The following is a 19,831-nucleotide window of genomic DNA, read 5'->3' on the forward strand; positions in this document are numbered from 1 at the left end:
GTATGTGTGTGTGTGTGTGTGTGTGTGTGTGCGTGTGTTTGTATGTCATGTGTTTGTATGTCTATATGCATGTTTACATGTATATCTTCTAAATAAATCTTAAAAAATAAAATTCGTGAAATATAAATATCTGCTAATTTTCCCTATCACACAAGGGACTCTATTCGAGATAAACAAAACTTTTAAACTTTCCCTTAATAGCGGAAGCGTAAAAAAAAAAGCTTCACGCGCGTGAATTCGACAATTTTGGCAATTATATGTAATTTGTCGAATCGCGGAAAAATGTTAAACTTTTTACGTGAAAATACGGTGATAATTGAGGACGGAAAGTTTAGGGATCGCTGTCGAGTTTGCGTGAAACTTTTCGCTCTTCGTGAAAAGGGCGCGATGAAATCGAAAGGCGAAAAGTAAAAATTTTATATAATTCGATAACTTTTAGCGATCACTAAACTCCGCTATCAATTTGGACGATGAAAGGCTTCACGATGTGAAAAGTTTGATATTATCGCGATTCGAAAAGCTACATATGATCGCCAAAATTGTCGAGATCAAGCGCGCGAAATTACTTACGTTACCGCCATTTCCAGGGCAAAAAGGACCGTTACTTGGCGGGCGCAAATGTGCCAGTGTCAGTATCTGTTTCTAGCAGGGACTTCGTATTAGAACGAAATTTCTGATTGGCTGCCGTTATAGGGAACTTTCGGATGTCTAGAAATTTTCTCTCCGATAACCAACCCACGCATTCGATGAATTCATCGTCCGGCCAATCAAATATTGACGTTAGATGACAGGGCAAGAAGGAAAAGTAACTAACATCCCGCCGTATATCTCTGATTCTGATGTTGGTGGCATTAGTGAGAGACGGTAATTTTTTGTAGTGGTGCTGTAGCGCCAATTTATATCAATTAAATTGATTGTAATTACTGAAAAATGAACATAAATAATGTGTAAAATATAATGTGTAATATCTATGATTGGCGATCACGTTATTGTTAGATTCGTTGCAACGAACATTGTAATTTTTATTCATGATATGATCGCGGGACATTCGCTACAATGATGACAACAGATCGTATCGACTTTGCGCTAAAAAAAGAGCAGGATATCTGTAATGACAACGATGGTGATATTAGTCTGGAAGATAGTGATGATTTTTTATCCATGTCCATGCCATCGCTTTCTATGAACAATTCTGTTTTAATCGACGAATCCAACAATGAGTTCTTACGTCTCACTGCAATGGCACGTTTCTTTTTACATATAACTAATGTAAACAGTGCTCACACTCATTTCTTTTCGATTTTTATAAAAATCTTGAAAGATTGATTCTAATTTCTTACATAAAGATATATTATATTCTGTCTTATATTCTGTAATAATAGATGTAAACAGAATTCTCTTACAAACTGTACGTTGTAACTTATATAGAAATTTGTTCAATATTTATTGTATGCCTTATTTTGCTGTGCTTTGATATGTTAGTTTAATTAGAATACATATCAATAAAGAAAGAATTTAAATTATACAGTTAGATTTATATAATAATTGGAAAAAAAGTTTAGATTGAAACAAAATAAGTAATATTCATTGATGTAACATACAATATAATATAGAGATAATTTAATTAAAATCAAAATGTTTTGAATAGAATTATATTAATATTGGAATATATGTATATTATTGACTTGTCATTATTCATATTACAATTATTATTATGCCATATTATTTTTGCAGGTTCGTGCTGTATATTTTTCTTATCTTCATAAATGTTTACTTGGTAATTATATAACTTGTTATAAACAAACAGACATTGACACAGCAAGTATTAAAGTAAAAAAATATGCAGATCAAATGGAACTACATGCAGTTCGATTAGCATTAGAAGCTACTTTGTACAGACAAAATATGTTAAGAATGGTAAGAAAGTTTAATATTGACAATGATAAAAAAAGAAATGGTAATGAGTTCTATTTGATGTTTTAATAATTGATATTGTAATTTATTTATCCTTGTAGATTGCAGATATAAAATCGCATACTGTCAAAAAAAAAGCATATAAAAAATTAGTAATATTTTTAGAAACATCTAAGGATAAAATTGATGTTGCTGTACAAACAAATGACATATGGTCAGATTCACAAGAAGTAGATAATACACAAAATGTATATATCACGCCCAACTGTGAGGAGGTGTTAGAAACAATGAATTCTAGCAATTCTCATACCAGTGAAAATATTACGAAAATTATTGATGATGAGATGGATACACAAATGTTGCAAGAGACTGTAAAAGAAGAATTTAATGACACTAGTCAGGGAAATAACGATCAGAATGATTTCCCAATGATGGATGATGTAACTACAATTAGAAATGAAGACGAAAATTCACAAGATTCACTACTACAACATATGGAAGATATGTTTTGCGAAAGTGATGATAGTAGTGATATAACAAAATTGATTGAGAAACATTCTGGTGTTACAAAGGCTAATATTGATAAGGAAATTAATAAGATATGTTTAGAAGCAGATTCGAATCTTTTTGGTATGCCACAAAATGATAATATACCAAAATCTAAAATAGCAAAAGTAAGTACAAACAAAGGAAAAGTTAGCTTTAGTCGTTATAAGGAAATGCAAAATAGAAAAGCCAATAAATCAAAAGAAACTAATGGAAATGCAATTGGTGAAAATAAACAAAAACAGAGGTTAAATGCTATTTGGTTTGTGGAACGAGTGCATCAAGTTTCACAACTAAAAGCCAAAATGACTGAATTATCATTGACGAATTATCGTAAGCACGGAAAAATAAAAGAACAATTCCTTGAGTTGTTTGGGGAATGTGAGGAAGAAGAAATGATGCCAGAATCACCAATCTGTATAGAAGATTATTTACCAGCTTGCAAAGAAAGAATAGCGCCTTGGATTGTTAAATATCTAATGCCATTTTACAAAAAGAGAAGAATTAAAGATCGACAACTTTTCAAAATTGTTGCAAAGTATATTGCAGACATGCTCATTATAGAAAATACATTTCCAGGTAATCAATTTGTGTCATGTTCTTAGCATAATTATATTTCTTTGCACATATGTATAAGAGTATGTATTTAATTAATACATAATGTATTATTTTGGATGATTATATTGATGTGTAATGAACTCAATGGTGACATAACACTAGAACAGAATTTTATCGAGACAATTGCAGTTGCAAAAAAAAAAAAACGGTTTTTATAGAATTGGTTTTACAATACATACATTACTACATAGATTTTCTTTATTCCATTTTTAATTTGGAAATTTTTATTCTTATTGCATGTTACATTTTTCACATTTTTCAAGAAAATAGAAATATTATAGATATGGTACATTAAGAAATTATTTTTTAATAACAAAATTTTTTTGTTTGTATATTTCAGAGCAAAAATGTGTCAGCAAGTATATAGAAAGTTATTTTAAGAATAAGAAGTTCATTAAGACTAAACAGGATATATATCTATGAGAACAAAGGTATGTAACGTTATCAATTCTAAGCAATACAAGTTAATGAAAAATATATATTCTAACATATCTATACAATTTTCTTTTTATATATACTCTCTTAAAATATTATTCAAATTTTTCTAAATTTTAATAAAAAAATAGAAATAAAGCATTAATTTCTTATATATGAGAACTGATAAAAAATTTCTATCTTTCTAATGAAGTTTAAAAATAAAAGAATGAAAAAAATATTTAGAAATCTAAGAAAATATAATGATATAAAGGGACCATAATATCTAAAGACATCTTAATCTCGATTTAAATCAGTGATATATTCAATTGGAACTTTTTTACATAAAAACTGATATATAAATTGTGTTCCGAAATTCATTACTAGAAAGAGTACTGAAAATTTATAATATACATTACTTAAACTATAAATTTCCAGTATTAGTATTTGGATTTTCATTGAATTTTGGAAAACAGCTTACTTTCTGCATTTTCTTAAATTATAGATATGATTGCTAAATGGAATCTAATGCAATTGAATAGTAAAGCTATAGGAAAAAAATAAAGACATTAAATAGATTTAATAATTTTATTGTAATTTTTTAATAAGATTTTAATAAGATGCAAATGATAAAGTAATAAAAATGATATTGAGAGTAAAAATGAAAATGACCATGATAATTGCAATAATATATAATATTAATTGTTAATAACACACTAATTATTCTACATATTAAATCACACACATAAAAAGTCATTTAAACAAATTAAAAAAATATCAAACCAATTCCTATTTGACACCTCCAGATAAATACAAAATTAATAATAATCAATTTTCTCTTTTTATATTTGAACATTGAGTTATTACAAATAAATTAAATAGCAATAATCCAAATAATTAATAGAGAATCTGTATATAATTACATTTCTTTTCAATTGCGAATTCTTTAATTAACTTTGAGTATATTTTTTTACAAAAATGTTAAGCCAAATTGAAAATGCCTGGTAAGGGACTTTTTAAAAATTAATGAAAGCTATAGATATAAAATCAATAGATAAATCAATAGATATATCAAAATCACTTTTCAATTAATTTAAAGTGGTTAGCATTTTTATAAACTTGTAATTTCGACTCTCTTTCTTTATTATAAAAGTATACATTATAAGAAATTGTAATGATTTTTTAAATATTTTTTGTAATAATTATACTCAAAATTAATTTAAAAATTCGAAATCTACAAAAGAAGTACTTCTACTTATATAACAATACTTAATATTCATTTAAAAAATCAATATATATGTAATATATATCGTTATCCAGTAATAATACAATAAATAAGTATTTTGTAAATCAGATATTATTAATTTTCCAATTTCAAAGTTTGATTTTTTTTAAAACTTTACGTAAGAAAATTTTATTCTAAAGTATTTTTTTGTTTTTTTATTTAAATCATCTTCGCTGATACTTCCTAATTATTCTTCCTTTCATATATAATAAATTGTATATAAAAATATTTTTCTCAACTCAAGTCTTATATTACTATTTTAATTGACAACTCATACATACACACACGCACACATAAAATGTTTAATTATATTTAAAAAACGATATGTTCTATTATATATTATGAAAAAGTGCAATAAAGGGTACATTTCGTAGAACATAATTTTTACAAATAATAACATTTTTTTTTATTTTTACTTATCTTCTTTGTTATAAACAGTATTATTATAACAATAGACAGAATCAACCTATAGTAACAAGAATGATTTTGCCAATTCACTATTTATTTATTCCTTATAAAGAGATACTTAACTATACTTTTCGTGTAATAGAGTAGCAATATTCAAAGAGTAAACTATATAGAAGTGGATGTTTCCAAATAAGCGATCTGATCTGATATCGCACAGCACTGGAAACTTACTTAGCTGTTGCAAAAGTATAGGAGAATGTTTATGACTTCTAATTAAGATGTCAATATAATGGAAACCTCGAATGTAGAAGGCTTGGTGGAAAAGATATTTGTGATAATTTCTTAAGTGTTGACTTATGTATTACGTATTTTTCCAGGTACATAATTCTTGTCTATTACCGGTTCCTGCAGAAACATGTGTAAACATCGTTCATTCTGTGCCAAAGGATGTCCAGCTATTCTGAAAAGTAATTATACAATACAATCAGTTACAGACAAACATAATTGATAGCATTGTTGGAGTTTACAGGTGCAATAGAGTATTATGTTTAGAATATTTTTTTGATTGATCGTGTTAGAATATGCAATTTAAAAATAATATATTTTAGGCATTTTCATCAAAATTAAATATAATAAATAAGCAACACAAAAATTTATTTTTAAATTCGAATTAAAACAAATTATTAGTTGCAGATATTAATTTTTACTTGTTTGAAAGAAATAATTGCTAAAAATCTTGTTTTTTTTTTTTTTTTTCTAATATCCTTTTTTCTTAACTAATATAAGAAATAAATATAAATATTACTATAGATAAAATTCTAAGAATTTCTCACGCACACACACACACACACACACACACATATATACATGTAACTGAACAAATAATTATTAATTTTTTTAGCAGATTTATTTTTGGATAGATAAGTCAGGATATTTATGTAAAATCTTGACAATGTCATTTCCCATAGTGTGTATGCAAAGCAATATATATACTCACTTATTAACAAAAACTTCTAAGCCTTTTCTTCGATCTTCAATAAAATCTTCTTCAAATATGCCATCGTCACCACGAAAAGGCATTTGACGCTTCCATGCTTTTCCAGGTAAAGGTGGAACCACAATCTACAATAGCAAATAGTTTTACTATATTGCAATATATTTTAAACAATACTTATTCAATAAATAATCATGAATGATTTTATTAAATGAATTTTTGTTGTAAACTCTTAACAAGACAAATTAATAAGACTTATTAAAATTATAATATGTTATCTTAGTAATAATCTTTACACTGTCTTATTTTTATCGTTACTACTTTAAGAGAAGAGACTTGGTTTTAGTAACGAACCTTGCTATCTCTTTCTAATTCATTTCTCAGCCATTCAAAATCACTATATCGTCTTCTTACAGTTGAGTCTTTTACTTTAAAGACAGGCAAATTTGTCTAAAACAAGTAAGAATTGGAAGATTAAAACAAAGTATGTTTTTTAGTATACCTATCTTGTATACATATCTTGAAATATACATTTATATATAATATATATCGTGCTATATAGTATAAAAAATAAATGGATTATTTATGATTATTTATGATCATATTCATCACATATCTTTGCAATGTTACATTTTCATGCTTTTTATTGCACTGAACATTACAGATTTTATAAACTATATAAAAATTAAAATACAAGGATATGTCAAAATGATTTGAGAATACTGCATCTGCCTTGAAGCACGACAAACTATTTCGGCTTTTATCAATATGATAACAGGCACAGCCCACGATATACCTAATCATTGGACGTAATCAAATTACAGCTGTTCGACATGAAAATATGCCCGAATCAAAAAAATCGCAAAAACAAAATTTTATCGCATGTCAGACGCGCGTTTAACATGGTCGCGGAAAATATTTGAAGCGAAATGGACATTACTCACCCTCATACGAACTTCATAATCGGTATATCGTTTCTTGCCGACTCCGTGCGTGATCGGATTAATCACATCGATTTCAAGAAAGTTCGCAGGTGCCGCGTAAGCGTCATCCAGCGTCTGTTTTTTCACGTTTAAGCGTCGTGTAGCGTCTACCGTCGTGTCCGCCATTTCCTATTTTCAATTAAATACGCTCCCGTGCGAGAGTTTCGCTTCTACAAAACGCTGCCGATTGTATATTGCGGGTATAACGAAGCACCGTCCGTCAAATGACAGCACTCGGCAACTTGACACAATTCACTCCTCCCCTCTCTCTCTCTTTCTTTCTTTCCTTCTCACTCCTGTGTTGTGTATACATATTACGTCAAAGTGTAGTGTATAGTAGACACACTTAACTCTAATATTGGGGAGATTCAGATCGCGTCGAAATTCGACATCCAATAGAGAAATTTGTTTCATAGGATAAGATATATTACTAGTCGAAGTTCCTAGAACGCAATTTCTCTTACTAGTATAGTTTATTCTAGATATAGTTTCAGCCAATCAAATCACATCGCTGTCTAATTTAAAATACAATTGGCCAATGTGATCGGCCTAATCTTGAATTAAACACTCCCTCTAGTAATGGATGATTCAAAGTTGCTCGCAATTCCCGCTTTTTTTTTTAGCGCATGTGCAAAACATGTTGAGTATTTCGTGAAAGCAACGCATAAAAAGAGTTTCAGTTCACTCAAGTCTGCTAAAAAGTAATAAAGTTTATTCAAAAATATAGTTAAGTCAAAACAGCGGGGGACGAAATAGAAGGTACTGATTAATTCTCTACTAATTTTAATGTATACATACCTTTGCCAATAATATATAATTATCTCCGACGTAAAGGAAAATATGGAAGCATCAGGAAAAAAGACAATGTAATAATAAAATATAATTATATATACATATTTATATTTAATTATATATGAACTCTTTTACATTTGTCGAAAATTTTAAATAAATAATGAAATACTTTTGTTCATAATATGTGTATATGTGTGTGTGCACAACGCGTGTGCATACGCAAAAAAAAATCGAAATAAATATACTTTTTATTTTCTTATGCAAACAAATCGTATAATTTTAATAAATTCATGAATTAAATAAATGTTAGAAATTGTAGATATTGTTCAAAGATATTTGGTTAAAGACATATGTTTTTATGATATAATTTTAATGTTCAATAAAATGACAAGGTTTTGTTTAATATCTTATACTATTATACTGATAATGCATCTTGTTTCATAATTAAACATTTAAGAATAAAAACTTTTTCCAAACATACGGATTGAACCATTTTTCTTATTGTATAATATAGTAGGCACAAATTTTTTAATATTGAGGGATGTCAAATATTAAATTTTGATGTAAATATATATATATATATATATATATATATATATATATATATATATATTTAATCGTTTACGCACAGAGTTATTAGTATATAATGAAAAATTATAATAAAATATGAATAGAGCAACTCTCAATATAATTCTATGAAATGTCTTTAGGAAAATTTTTCTTTAGAAGTTTATTTTTCTTTAAACAATATGCTTTTCGTTTTTGTTAATAATAACAATTGTCATTTACAATACATGAAAATTCATTTAAATAGTTTATTCATATTTACGAGTTTAAAATCAATATCTTATTATATTTATACATTATATCTTATTAACGAAAGGAAACATATTTTAAAGATAAAGGATATATAAATATAACATAATTTTCATTCTTTCTGTAAATTCTACTGTTTTATAGATTTATAGAATATTTAACATCTATCTAGATAATTATATATTATGATCTAAATAATTATACAATATATATCGATGTACATAATTTATTTTCAGTACATTAATAGTTAGACGTAATGTAATTTGCTAAAACTACATGAACAACTCGCGAAAAATACTTTGTTTTATATATGTATATAAACTCTGAAGGTTTTTTTATCTCTTCTCGATAAATGAAAAATTCTTCGCGATGTATATATTCTGTCATTTATATGGTGTAAAATTTTTTTCCTAATCTTTTATTTATCTTTGATATATGCGTTATTTTCAATAACTATTTGCTGTTCGGATGAATTCGTGTCAGCAAAAGCACGTTTGATATGTTAAATCTTTCTACTATTCCCTAATTATCAGCTTCCGCTCATCATGATCTTAAATATAAACTCTACGGGGGAGAATTTTGATATCTTTTAATAACGATTAATTTTTAATTCCGTGAAAACGCTAGCAGCATACTGATTAAAGCGCATGACAGAATGAGGCCTTGAGGGGGCAAAATTCCGGGTCCAGGCATTGCCGCATTACAGTAATCGTTTAAACAGGAGCAAACTTCTTGTCTACCGCCAAAACCACTTCGTTGATAACACTTGCCCTTATAATTTGTTTCGTCCCATCCGCATCCACGAATAACTCGTGTATTAGGTGGTACTGTATAAAAAGAAAGAACAAATTTATTTTATTTCAGATATAGATTCTGAAATAGATTCTTAAATTTAGAAACAAATCATGATATATGCATATTATGTAAATTAAAATTTAACGATATTATTAATGCAATCATTAATACGTACGGCCGTTGACGCTAAACTCGATGACTTGTGTAATTTTGCGGCACATTGTATATTTCGCGCCGTCCCTGAGATCCGAACAATCCATCTTCATGGTGTCTGGAGGAATAAGGTCGGCGCATTGGCTATTATTGCGACTGTTGCACTGATAACATTGTATAGCATCAACACCTGTAAAATATTCCAATCGATTTATGTCGTCATTATCGTCATTTATTTATGAAAATTATACTTAACTACAGGTTGTAATTATTAGTTGAATTATTTTTTTAAAACATATAGTTACAAATTTGGTTCAAACGAGATTTTTTTTTATTCAACTGAAACAGTGACAGAAAATAAGAAAGTTTATTAAAATTTTTTATCATATGCGAATAAAATTTAATGTTAATAAAATTTATTATTATTTTTCAATTTTATGTTATTTGACATAATTATTATTCGATCGCTTATATTATATGTACGTTAACTATAGTGAATGATCAAAAAATATTTGTGATTCTTTCTCTAATTAAGCTTGCCTGTAATATTATTTCTTTGCCAATATTATGCGATAACAAGGTTAAAGATCACAATGGAAAGAAGAGATAACTAAATCGAGAGGCATAATTTTGTAAAATCTTGGCTAAAATCGTTTAGCGATTTCGATAACTATATAATATCTAGTAAAAAATAGAGGAATATGTTTTATTCCCTTGAGTTTCTCATTCATTGCGTACACATAGTTTAAAAAGTTATTAATTTTATGTGAAAAGAATTAAAAAAGGATTTGTGATATATTTATACGGGAAGGTGTAAACATTACGGAAAGGATGCACTACTTTTATCAATCGATCATTGCATACGTCATCGCATATACGGATATATAGTTCATCGAACCCTCGGTGATGTTACCCCGTAGAAAAATCAATGCAGCCACGCCAACTGCATGCCCTCGGAAAGATACATTTGTAGTCAGTCAGACTGTCTTCTTATATCCGTGCATTCCGATTTTATTTTTACCATAAACTCACGAAAGTATCCGTTAAAAATCATTATTTTTTTTTTTTTTTTTTTTATAAATTTACAATAACAAATAAGTCGCATTATTTGCGATTCTTGTGCAGCGAACGATAGATAAGAACGATATTACGATCATTAAGCAACCGAATTTACAAATCTTGTAAGAATGATTTCAGGACTTATATAATTTATGTCTGCCAGCTAAGATTTTTTTTTTCACGTTACGCTAATAATTGAAATTTCCTTTATAATTTACAGTTGTAAAATATTTCGGTAGCGCAATCATGTGACTTTGTTGTGCCCTTTTGTACATTTCATTATTACACCAACGTTTATAATGCCGCTGTGCAATGTCAATATGATTGCGTCTTAATTTAAATACATCTTATAAAACATCTTACGAAAATAGTACATTTTACATATAAGCACGTTAAGTTTATAGCACATATTTATAACACACGCCTTGTTTTTAGCACATCTCCAAATAATCCGCAACGCACATCTCGAATCTGGACGTAGAGAACTATGCACTCCCAAATATATTTCCGTCACTTACCGCTGTAGCAGAAAAACAGAAGGATGCTGCATAGAGTGATAACGATAAATCTCGCTCGAAAAGCTCTCTTCATCTTTCTTTCTCCTTCCTCCTCTTGGAACGATCGGAGAATACGCTGTTCGTCGAGAAGCTTCACTAATTGTTTCGAAATACCGTAACGTAATCACAGAAAAAAATAAAGAAAGATACGAAACAAATATACAAAAAAAAGTGTGGAGGAAAAAGAGAGATAAGGGAAATTAAAACAGGCGGAAAAGGGGAAGGAGAGATAGAAGCGGAAGAAAGAGAAGGAGAGAGAGAGAGAGAGAGAGAGAGAGAGAGAGAGAGAGAGAATCAAGAATTGAAAAGGCCTGGAGGTATCATTTGAGACTTGGAGGACTGAGAAAGCACTGCTAATGTACGGCGCTAGCGTGTGGCGCAAGCTCACTAACTTCTAGCATCAGATGTATACAGCACCAGCGAGCGATGCTGAACACGCGATTACGAATTACGGCCGAGGAAGGGGGAGCAAGCAAGGCGAGGTAGTTGACGGTGGGAGGAGACCCGTGGAGAATATATACGGCTCATCTGCGAATAACTCCAGGATCGATCGATCTTGCTATCGCTATACGAAATCTCATCTGATTTGCAATTTTCCGCTATTAGACCCAGTAGTGTTTTGTATAATCGATATTTTTCGATGATTTACGCGTCTAAAAATTCATTAAGGAGAATTATAAGCATGATTATAATTAATAGAAATATTATATAAATGTTATATAAATTGGATTTATATAATATTGTATAGATATTGAATTAATTATAAATGCAATTATTTTATAAACTATAAAATTGCCGTTTAAGAAAATTGATGCTGTATTTGAGGAAATTACAGTGCTAATAAAATATATATTACGCGGAAATACATATATATTAATATTACATTAGTAGAAAATTATGTTGCCAAAATCTTTGCAATAGAGTTTATTAAAATGATGAATGACGAATGAAATTTAAATAAGGATAATAATCTTATATATATATATATATATATTTATCGTTTCTCATCGATATTAAATTTACATAATGCTAGAGTCTCATACTGTGTCAATTTATGTATGCTTATATAACGCGTTTATATTATTTCAAGGACACACAAGATCTATTTATATCAGTTATCTGTGAAATCAGTCTAGAGAAGATATAAAAAATTGGTAATATTCTAAACAGCATAAAAAAATTAAAAGTTAACTTAGAAGTCGTTTTTTTAAGGGCATCCTGTATGGGATATATTTAAAAAAGTTTAGAAAGTTTTACAAAAGAGAAAGAAAGGGAAAAGAAAAATAAAATTAAAAATTTACGATAAAATGATCTAATCACTTTAATAATACACGTTGTCACAGAATTGTGAAAATAATATAATTTCACCTATTTAACAATAATTTCATTTGACGAACTGAAAAAGAATGTTAAACGTTCTGCAAAGAATTGGCACGAACATATGGGTTAAATAGGTAAGGCTGCGGATGATACGGCCAGCTTTACGCTCAAATGGAGACTAAAGTGGTAGTTTGGAGCACGTTGAGTGGATAATGTCCATCTTCCTGTGACACGCTCAACGTCACGAAACTGTCACACTACTCATGTATTTGCGCGTCACGTATTCCTACAAAAGTTCCCGTTAAAGTAATACAGAAAAAAAAATAATACAAATATTTTCTCCAATCCTTGTCCTCGATTTTTCCGATGCCCGTAATATAAACTGGATGATATTGATACCTGCCTCTCTAATTAGTCTGCACGCACCAAACGATTAGATAATTGCTCGTAACTTTTTCAGTTTATTTTTCATTTCCTCATTCTTTTTTTTTTTTTTTACTAATGTAAAATTTTCTAATAATCTTTTTTTATTATCGATTTTTATATGATTTGCGAAATTGAAGCGAATGATAACGCGAGTTACGCAACACTGACAATCTTCTTCGATCAATTTTCACAATTTTATGGAAAATACGTTTGTATTTCACCCTACAATCTCTTCTTAAATTTGCTAATTTTTCAATTTGTTTTGATCTTAAACAGAATTTAATTGACTTTTTTTTTCTTACTTTAAATGATATGAATGAGAAGAATTGCTAGCAATTAATTTGTCGACGTATCTCGGATGTTTGATATCTACTTTTCTAATCCCTGTTCGAAGACTAAGATTGTAGCTTTGGATATTAAAAAAATTCACAAGCAAAGTATAATGCGAGGCACGGCAAGGATATTTGTTGAAAAATCAGCAGAACGACCGCGATATATTCCTCGAAGATATATAATCGCGACTGTCTCTAGTTTCGCTTACATTGCGCTGATGCTCGTTACATGATCGCCATACCTATTTGCAAGTATACATATAGGTGCAAATTAATATTAAATAAATCTTTCATATGGCCGGCATTAACATACTTAGCATTTTAGCGATTCGCCAACAGTCCCTGACATATTTTAAGCAGTTATAATTCGTATTGCCAATATTTTTGCCATGTTACTTGATATGTTAATCCATCTAAATGTCGGCGACAAAAAAGCAAAACTTGTAAATAATTTACATTTTTATTTGTATCTAATATAAAATTGAATATATGAATATGATTTATATGAATAAAATTTATATGAATTGTTACATATTATACAATATATATCAAGATGACTGAGATTTTTTCAGTGACTCTTAAAATTGATTTGATACACAAAAATTTGATATAAGAAAATTCACATTTTTTGTGGTTATTGTCGGAAAATAAGGTTTATATTATCTTTATATTATCAGCTGCATGCGGAGAAAGAAAAGTGTGATTGAACGAATGAGTCGATTTTAAATTTAAATAATAAATTAAATTAATATCGATGTTAAAAGGATAACATCGATTTATTACATTGCCAACTTCGTATCGAAATGTTAAATGTAATTGATAACGATAAAGTGTCGGTTGTTTTATGAAATCTAACCCAACAGGATTCAATTTTCTAACTTACAGTTTTATAGTTACTTGTAATTGATTCGAACGCGATGAATTATTTGGTAAGAAATATCTTGCAGTAATGCATTGTATTAAGGCACTAAACTATGAAACTGATTAATACATCAATTATAGAATTTTTCTTATAATTTACGTACTTTTATTACGGAAACTTTATTTTTACTAAGTTGTATAATAAGCAATTATACAGTAAAAATCATCAATTGTAAGATATGAATTTTGCTTTTTACAGTAGTTATACATCTTCGATGTTGTATAGTCCGTAAAAAGAATCGCAGGTTATAATGCAAACAAGATTCCGTGTATTGCAAATATTATTAATTCTATGTATTTTTCAGAAAGGTGAGTTTTTTTAATCGAGAAAATGATTGACTTTTAAGGTCAATATAACTGTAATTGTATAAAGCGCCTGCATCTCTCGAAATAGAGGTTTCAAACCATGACAATATTCGCCAACTGATATTTATTTCGATAGAAAGTTAAGTAATAAACTAACCGATTAATCGCTATATAATTATAACTATATATAATATTATGTCGGAAACCTCTACGTCGAAATAAACAATAGAAACGTCTTTCGGTAATACAGCTTTTTCTTTCCGCCTCTGTAACTGCTAATCTACAATCACCGACGATAATACGAATAGAAGAATGCACCGCGATCAAATGTTATCAGTGCAGCAGTAAAAAGGATGAAGATTGCACCGTTAACAAAGTACATTTTAAATATCTGAAACTGTGTCCGTCAGGTCATCCTTATTGTCGTAAAGCCGTTTACGTGTGTGAGTATGTTGTAATCACTCGATATTGTAATTACCTAATCGTAAATTAATAGACTTATAAATGCGTGCGTTCTATATCGTTATCTTAAATGGCAAAGTGAACGGAGAGAATTTTACAGCACAAATTACGTGAACAATATATTCTTTTACATATTATTGTTTTTGTCTTTTACATTTATCGTAAGGCTGGGATGTAATAGCATTTTTTTAAGATATTTATTACTACATAAAAATTGTACATTAAGCATGTTTGTTTTATTGTTTACAATTATACATTTCTATATGCATTTAAAATATTTGAATAATTGCAATATTTTTTTGTAAAATATAATACATACACAAGTTCTATAAAATATGCTACATATACATGTTCCTAAACATGTGGCAAAAATTTTGGGGAATAATTTCTTGAATAATTTCTTGAAGGAATGTTTACATACATAATGTCATAAAATATTATTATATATATATATATATATATATATATATATTATATATATAATATTGAATAAAAATTATTGTAATTTCTCTTATACTCGTATGTCCTAGTATGTTCTACGATTACAAAAATTATATTATAATTTTTACTATAATATTTTTGTCGTATACGTGCGCTGAATATAATAGGATTCTCTAAAAATTCCAGACTACTTCATGGACACGTATAACGATCTGACAATGCGCGAATGCGCGAAATCGCGAAATAGCAATAAGGAATGTTATCGAGGACGTTATAGCCGGGATAGTTATCAGCTTGTATGCGAATGCGTGGGTTACGGCTGCAATCGATCTCGACGATGCTCACCCGGCCTCGCGATCTACTTCCTATGTACGCTCCCCGTGATTGTCTTTTATTTTATTACCATGAACGATGCGTGACCCAATTGATTATAATAAGTAAATAGTTATAGATAAATGTTTCAAAATACGTTCTCATCGGGCGCGAGATGAATCCTGATATACGATAAGTTATATCGCGCTCTTCTTGCCCGTGGCCGTGTAAGTTTACATATGTACGTGAATCAGATTTATTATAATTATCTCGTAGTATTAGTAGAAAAGAAAGAAAAACATGTTGAATATTTCGTGAAAACAATGGTAAAAGAGGGTTTCAGTTCACTCAAGTCTGCTAAGGAATAATAATGTTTATTTTCAAATATAGTTGATCCAAAACAGCAGGGGATGAAATAGAAGGGACTGATTAATTCTCTACTATAATCTAGATAATTATACAATGTATATCGAGGTACACAATTTATTTTTAGTACATTAATAGTTGAACGTAAAAATCTTTTGCGTTGCTATACATTCTGCTACTTATATAGTGTAAAATTTTTTTCCTGATCTTTTATCTGCGCTTTGATATATGCGTTATTTTCAATAACTAATTTGCTGTTCGGACATGAATTCGTATCAGCAAAAGCACACTTGATATGTTAAATCTTTCTACTGTTCCTTAATCATCGGTTTCCGTTCATCATGGTCTCAAATATAAACTCTACGGAGGAGAATTTTGATATTTTTTAATATTAACAATTAATTCCGTAAAAACGCTAGCAGCGTACTCATTAAAGCGCATGAAAAAATGAGACCTTGAGATGGCAAAATTCCGGATCCAGGCGTTGCCGCATTACAGTAATCGTTTGAACAGGAGCAAACTTCTTGCTTAGCACCAAAACCATTTCGTTTATAACACATGTTCTTATAACTTGATTCGTCCCATCCGCATCCACGAATAATTCGTGTATTAGGTTGTACTGTATAAAAAAAAGAACAAAATTTGTTTTATTTCAGATATAGATTCTGTATGATAATTAAAAAATGATGTGTAAACATTTTTATGTCAATTGTAAACGTTTATTGGGCAAATATAAATCGTAGGAAATTTTATAATAACATGTATCAATTGATCTTCTAAATTTAAAAACAAATCATGATAAATGCATATCGAGTAAATTAAAATTTAACGACGTTATTAATGCAATCATTAATACGTACGCTCGTAGGCGCTAATTTCGATGGTTTGTGTAATTTTGCGACACATTGTATATTTCTTGCCGCCTCTGAGATCCAAACAATCTATCTTCATGGTGTCTGGAGGAATAAGTTCGGAGCATAGACTATTAGTGAGACTATTGCACTGATAACATTGTATAGCATCAACACCTGTAAAATATTGCAATCGATTTACCTTGTCATTATTGTCATTTATTTACGAAAATTATATTTAATAATTATAGTTTATAATTATTAAGTCGTATATAATTATTATTATAAGTAGAATTATTTTTAAAAGATGTAGTTATAAATTCGGTTTAAACGAGATTTTTTTATTCAAACAATGACAGAAAAGTTTTGAAATTTTTTATCACATGTAAATAAAATTTAATATTAATAAAATTTATTATTATTTTTCAATTTTCTTATTTGACATAATTATTATTATTCGATTGCCTATATTATGCGTATATACATTAACTATAATGAATGATCCAATAATATTTGTGATTGTTTCTCTAATTTAGCTTGCTTGTAATGTTATTTCCTTATAAAGTCAATATTATGCGATAACAAGGTTAAAGATCACAATGGAACGAAGAGATCGAGATACATATTAATTTTGTAAAATCTTCGCTAAAGTCGTTCATACAACGATTTCGATAACTATAATATCTAGCAAAAAATAAAGGAATATTCCCTTGAGTTTCTCACTCATCGCGCGCACATAGCTTAAAAAATTATTAATTTTATATGAAAGGAATTAAAAGAGAATTTGTAATATATTTACGGATGATGTAAACATTACGGCGCAATACTTTTATCAATCGATCATCACATACACAAATATAATTCATCGATATATAATCATGCGATTTTGTTGCGCCCATTTGTACATTGTCATTATTACACCAACATTTATAATGCCGCTGTACATCTCGAATCTAGACGTGGAAAACTATACACTCAAATATATTTCTGTCACTTACCACTGTAACACAAAAACAAAAGGATGCTGCATAGAGTGATAACGATAAATTTCGCTCTATCGGCTCTCTTCATCTTTCTTCTCTTTTCTTAGAACGATTGAAGTATAAATGCTGTTCGTCGAGAAACTTCACTAATTCGAGATAACGTAACGTAATCACGGAAAAAAATTAAGAACGATACAAATATACAAAAGTGGAGGAAAAGAGAGATAATGGAAATAAAAACAGGCGGAAAATAGGAAGGAGAGATAAAAACGGGAAGAAAGAGAAAGAGAGTGAGAGAAAGAGAGAAAAGGAGAGTAATATATACGGCTCATCTATGAATAACTCCAGATTCGATTGATCTTGATATTGCTTGACGAAATCTCTTTTGACTGCATCCGTTTCTCTGCTCTCAAACTTGTGTTTTGCATAATCAATATTTTTTAATGATAAATAAATAAATATATATATATATATATATATATATATATATATATATATGCGATAATTTACGCGTCCAAAAATGGAGAATTACAAATATGATTATAATTAATATAAATATTATATAAATTGTATTATATAATATTGTATAAATATTAAATCTAAATTATAAATGTAATTATTTTACAAACTATAAAATTGCCATTGAAAAAAATCGATTATTTGCGAGGAAATTAAAGTGTTAATAAAATATATAGTACAATGTATTATAGGGGCATGTTCTGTATGGGATATATCAAAGAAAATGGTTGGAAAATTTTACAAAAGAGAAAGAAAGGAAAAATAAAAATAAAATGAAAAATTTACGAGAATATGATTTGATTCACTTTAATAATGCACATTGTCACAGAGTGGTGTAAAATAATAGTAGAAAAGAAATATTACAAAAATATGTTCGCGAAATACAGTATAATATGTGTTCATATAATCGTTAAGTAAGTAAAGATTTATCATAAAATTATTAATAAAATAGACAAGTAGAATCGTAAAAAGTAAAATAAAAAGAAATGACAAATCGTGTTTTATATTTCGTGTATATATTATTATCGTTACGTTACTCGAATTATCAATATTGTAATAAAAGTAATTATCAATATTTTATTGAAAAAAGAAGCCTATATCATCTCTTCATATCGTTCCATAATTCGACCTAGCATTGTTTCAGGAAGTAACAAGTAACTCGGGATATACGAGCGCAACGCAGTAGCTTCCGTTTCGTCAATCACCATATATAGACGCAATGAGATAGATTATATAACGACGAAGAGAGAGACAGAGAGAGAGAAAGAGAGAGAGAGAGAGATAAAGATGACAAAACGGCAAGAGATGTCATCGAGCGACAAGGTCGCGAGGGACGATAGAAAGCAAGAGTTAATTTGCCGGCAAAAAAAAAAACGAAAAAATATGTCGCGAAAAAAAATAGATGCCTCCTCTCTTCCTCAATATGAGATTCTCTTCCCGATCGTCAAGTAAAGTGAAAACTGCGAAGTAGACAGACGGCATCATCGGCGCCGTCGCGGCGACGCTAACGGCGACGCCGACCCGGATGAGGTGATGGGCGCCACAACGGCGGGCATCTCTCCCTCCTATCCGCCTTGTAACAACCCTCGCCTTATTTCACCAACGCGTGTATGTATCGAGTGCGATTAACGGCGTTTTTTGTAGATCCAAAGCAGAATTGTGGCGTATTATAGATTTTAAAATTACGTTTACATGAATTGTCTACGTGACATTCATACTTCTTTCATATATACGTGCAAACTATATAAATTATTATAAA

At 29.1% G+C, this 19,831-nt stretch overlaps 3 protein-coding genes and 1 long non-coding RNA gene across 22 annotated transcripts in view; 2 read left to right on the top strand and 2 right to left on the bottom strand.

Moving 5' to 3' along the window:
* Nucleotides 1–19,831, top strand: part of LOC126853792 (uncharacterized) — a 52,557-nt gene that overhangs the window by 4,973 nt on the left and 27,753 nt on the right. The gene's annotated exons all lie outside the window — the stretch shown is intronic.
* Nucleotides 825–5,701, top strand: LOC126853765 (uncharacterized). Its single transcript, XM_050599822.1, has 6 exons — nt 825–864; nt 1,070–1,242; nt 1,735–1,917; nt 2,016–3,039; nt 3,419–3,509; nt 5,563–5,701. The coding sequence occupies exons 1-5, from the start codon at nt 840–842 to the stop codon at nt 3,499–3,501; spliced, it is 1,488 nt and encodes a 495-aa protein (XP_050455779.1). The 5' UTR covers nt 825–839; the 3' UTR covers nt 3,502–3,509; nt 5,563–5,701.
* LOC126853785 (sorting nexin-12) lies at nt 5,159–7,457 on the bottom strand. The gene is made up of 4 exons (XM_050599852.1): nt 7,124–7,457; nt 6,534–6,629; nt 6,183–6,307; nt 5,159–5,645 (listed from the first exon to the last, which is right to left on the bottom strand). The coding sequence occupies exons 1-4, from the start codon at nt 7,286–7,288 to the stop codon at nt 5,540–5,542; spliced, it is 492 nt and encodes a 163-aa protein (XP_050455809.1). The 5' UTR covers nt 7,289–7,457; the 3' UTR covers nt 5,159–5,539.
* LOC126853786 (uncharacterized) lies at nt 8,981–18,350 on the bottom strand. 4 transcript variants are annotated; one of them, XM_050599856.1, is made up of 4 exons: nt 18,070–18,350; nt 17,081–17,248; nt 16,675–16,839; nt 16,208–16,580 (listed from the first exon to the last, which is right to left on the bottom strand). In XM_050599856.1, the coding sequence occupies exons 1-4, from the start codon at nt 18,140–18,142 to the stop codon at nt 16,543–16,545; spliced, it is 444 nt and encodes a 147-aa protein (XP_050455813.1). In that variant the 5' UTR covers nt 18,143–18,350; the 3' UTR covers nt 16,208–16,542. The 4 variants fall into 4 exon arrangements, with proteins under 4 accessions (XP_050455812.1, XP_050455810.1, XP_050455813.1 ...); XM_050599855.1 differs by lacking the exons at nt 16,208–16,580; nt 16,675–16,839; nt 17,081–17,248 and adding exons at nt 8,981–9,597; nt 9,741–9,908 and having other exon boundaries at nt 18,070–18,283; XM_050599853.1 differs by lacking the exons at nt 16,208–16,580; nt 16,675–16,839; nt 17,081–17,248; nt 18,070–18,350 and adding exons at nt 8,981–9,597; nt 9,741–9,908; nt 11,296–11,958.

This window comes from Cataglyphis hispanica, chromosome 12 (genome assembly GCF_021464435.1).
Source record: "Cataglyphis hispanica isolate Lineage 1 chromosome 12, ULB_Chis1_1.0, whole genome shotgun sequence".
In the NCBI taxonomy this organism is placed as follows: domain Eukaryota; kingdom Metazoa; phylum Arthropoda; class Insecta; order Hymenoptera; family Formicidae; genus Cataglyphis; species Cataglyphis hispanica.

What these genes read in the sequence shown, in the direction of transcription:
- LOC126853765 (XM_050599822.1), top strand. Translation starts at nt 840, where the DNA reads ATGTTGGTGGCATTAGTGAGAGACG. An exon ending in TCTTACGTCTCACTGCAATG is followed by an intron (nt 1,243 to 1,734) that starts GCACGTTTCTTT and finishes TTATTTTTGCAG; the next exon opens with GTTCGTGCTGTATATTTTTC. An exon ending in GACAAAATATGTTAAGAATG is followed by an intron (nt 1,918 to 2,015) that starts GTAAGAAAGTTT and finishes TTATCCTTGTAG; the next exon opens with ATTGCAGATATAAAATCGCA.
- LOC126853786 (XM_050599855.1), bottom strand. Translation starts at nt 18,142, where the DNA reads ATGAAGAGAGCCGATAGAGCGAAATTTATCGTTATCACTCTATGCAGC. An exon ending in TTTGTTTTTGTGTTACAGTG is followed by an intron (nt 9,909 to 18,069) that starts GTAAGTGACAGA and finishes AATATTTTACAG; the next exon opens with GTGTTGATGCTATACAATGT. An exon ending in CGAGTTTAGCGTCAACGGCC is followed by an intron (nt 9,598 to 9,740) that starts GTACGTATTAAT and finishes CTTTTTATACAG; the next exon opens with TACCACCTAATACACGAGTT.
- LOC126853785 (XM_050599852.1), bottom strand. Translation starts at nt 7,288, where the DNA reads ATGGCGGACACGACGGTAGACGCTACACGACGCTTAAACGTGAAAAAA. An exon ending in AATTAGAAAGAGATAGCAAG is followed by an intron (nt 6,308 to 6,533) that starts GTTCGTTACTAA and finishes TTGCTATTGTAG; the next exon opens with ATTGTGGTTCCACCTTTACC. An exon ending in TTAGAAGTTTTTGTTAATAA is followed by an intron (nt 5,646 to 6,182) that starts GTGAGTATATAT and finishes ATTACTTTTCAG; the next exon opens with AATAGCTGGACATCCTTTGG.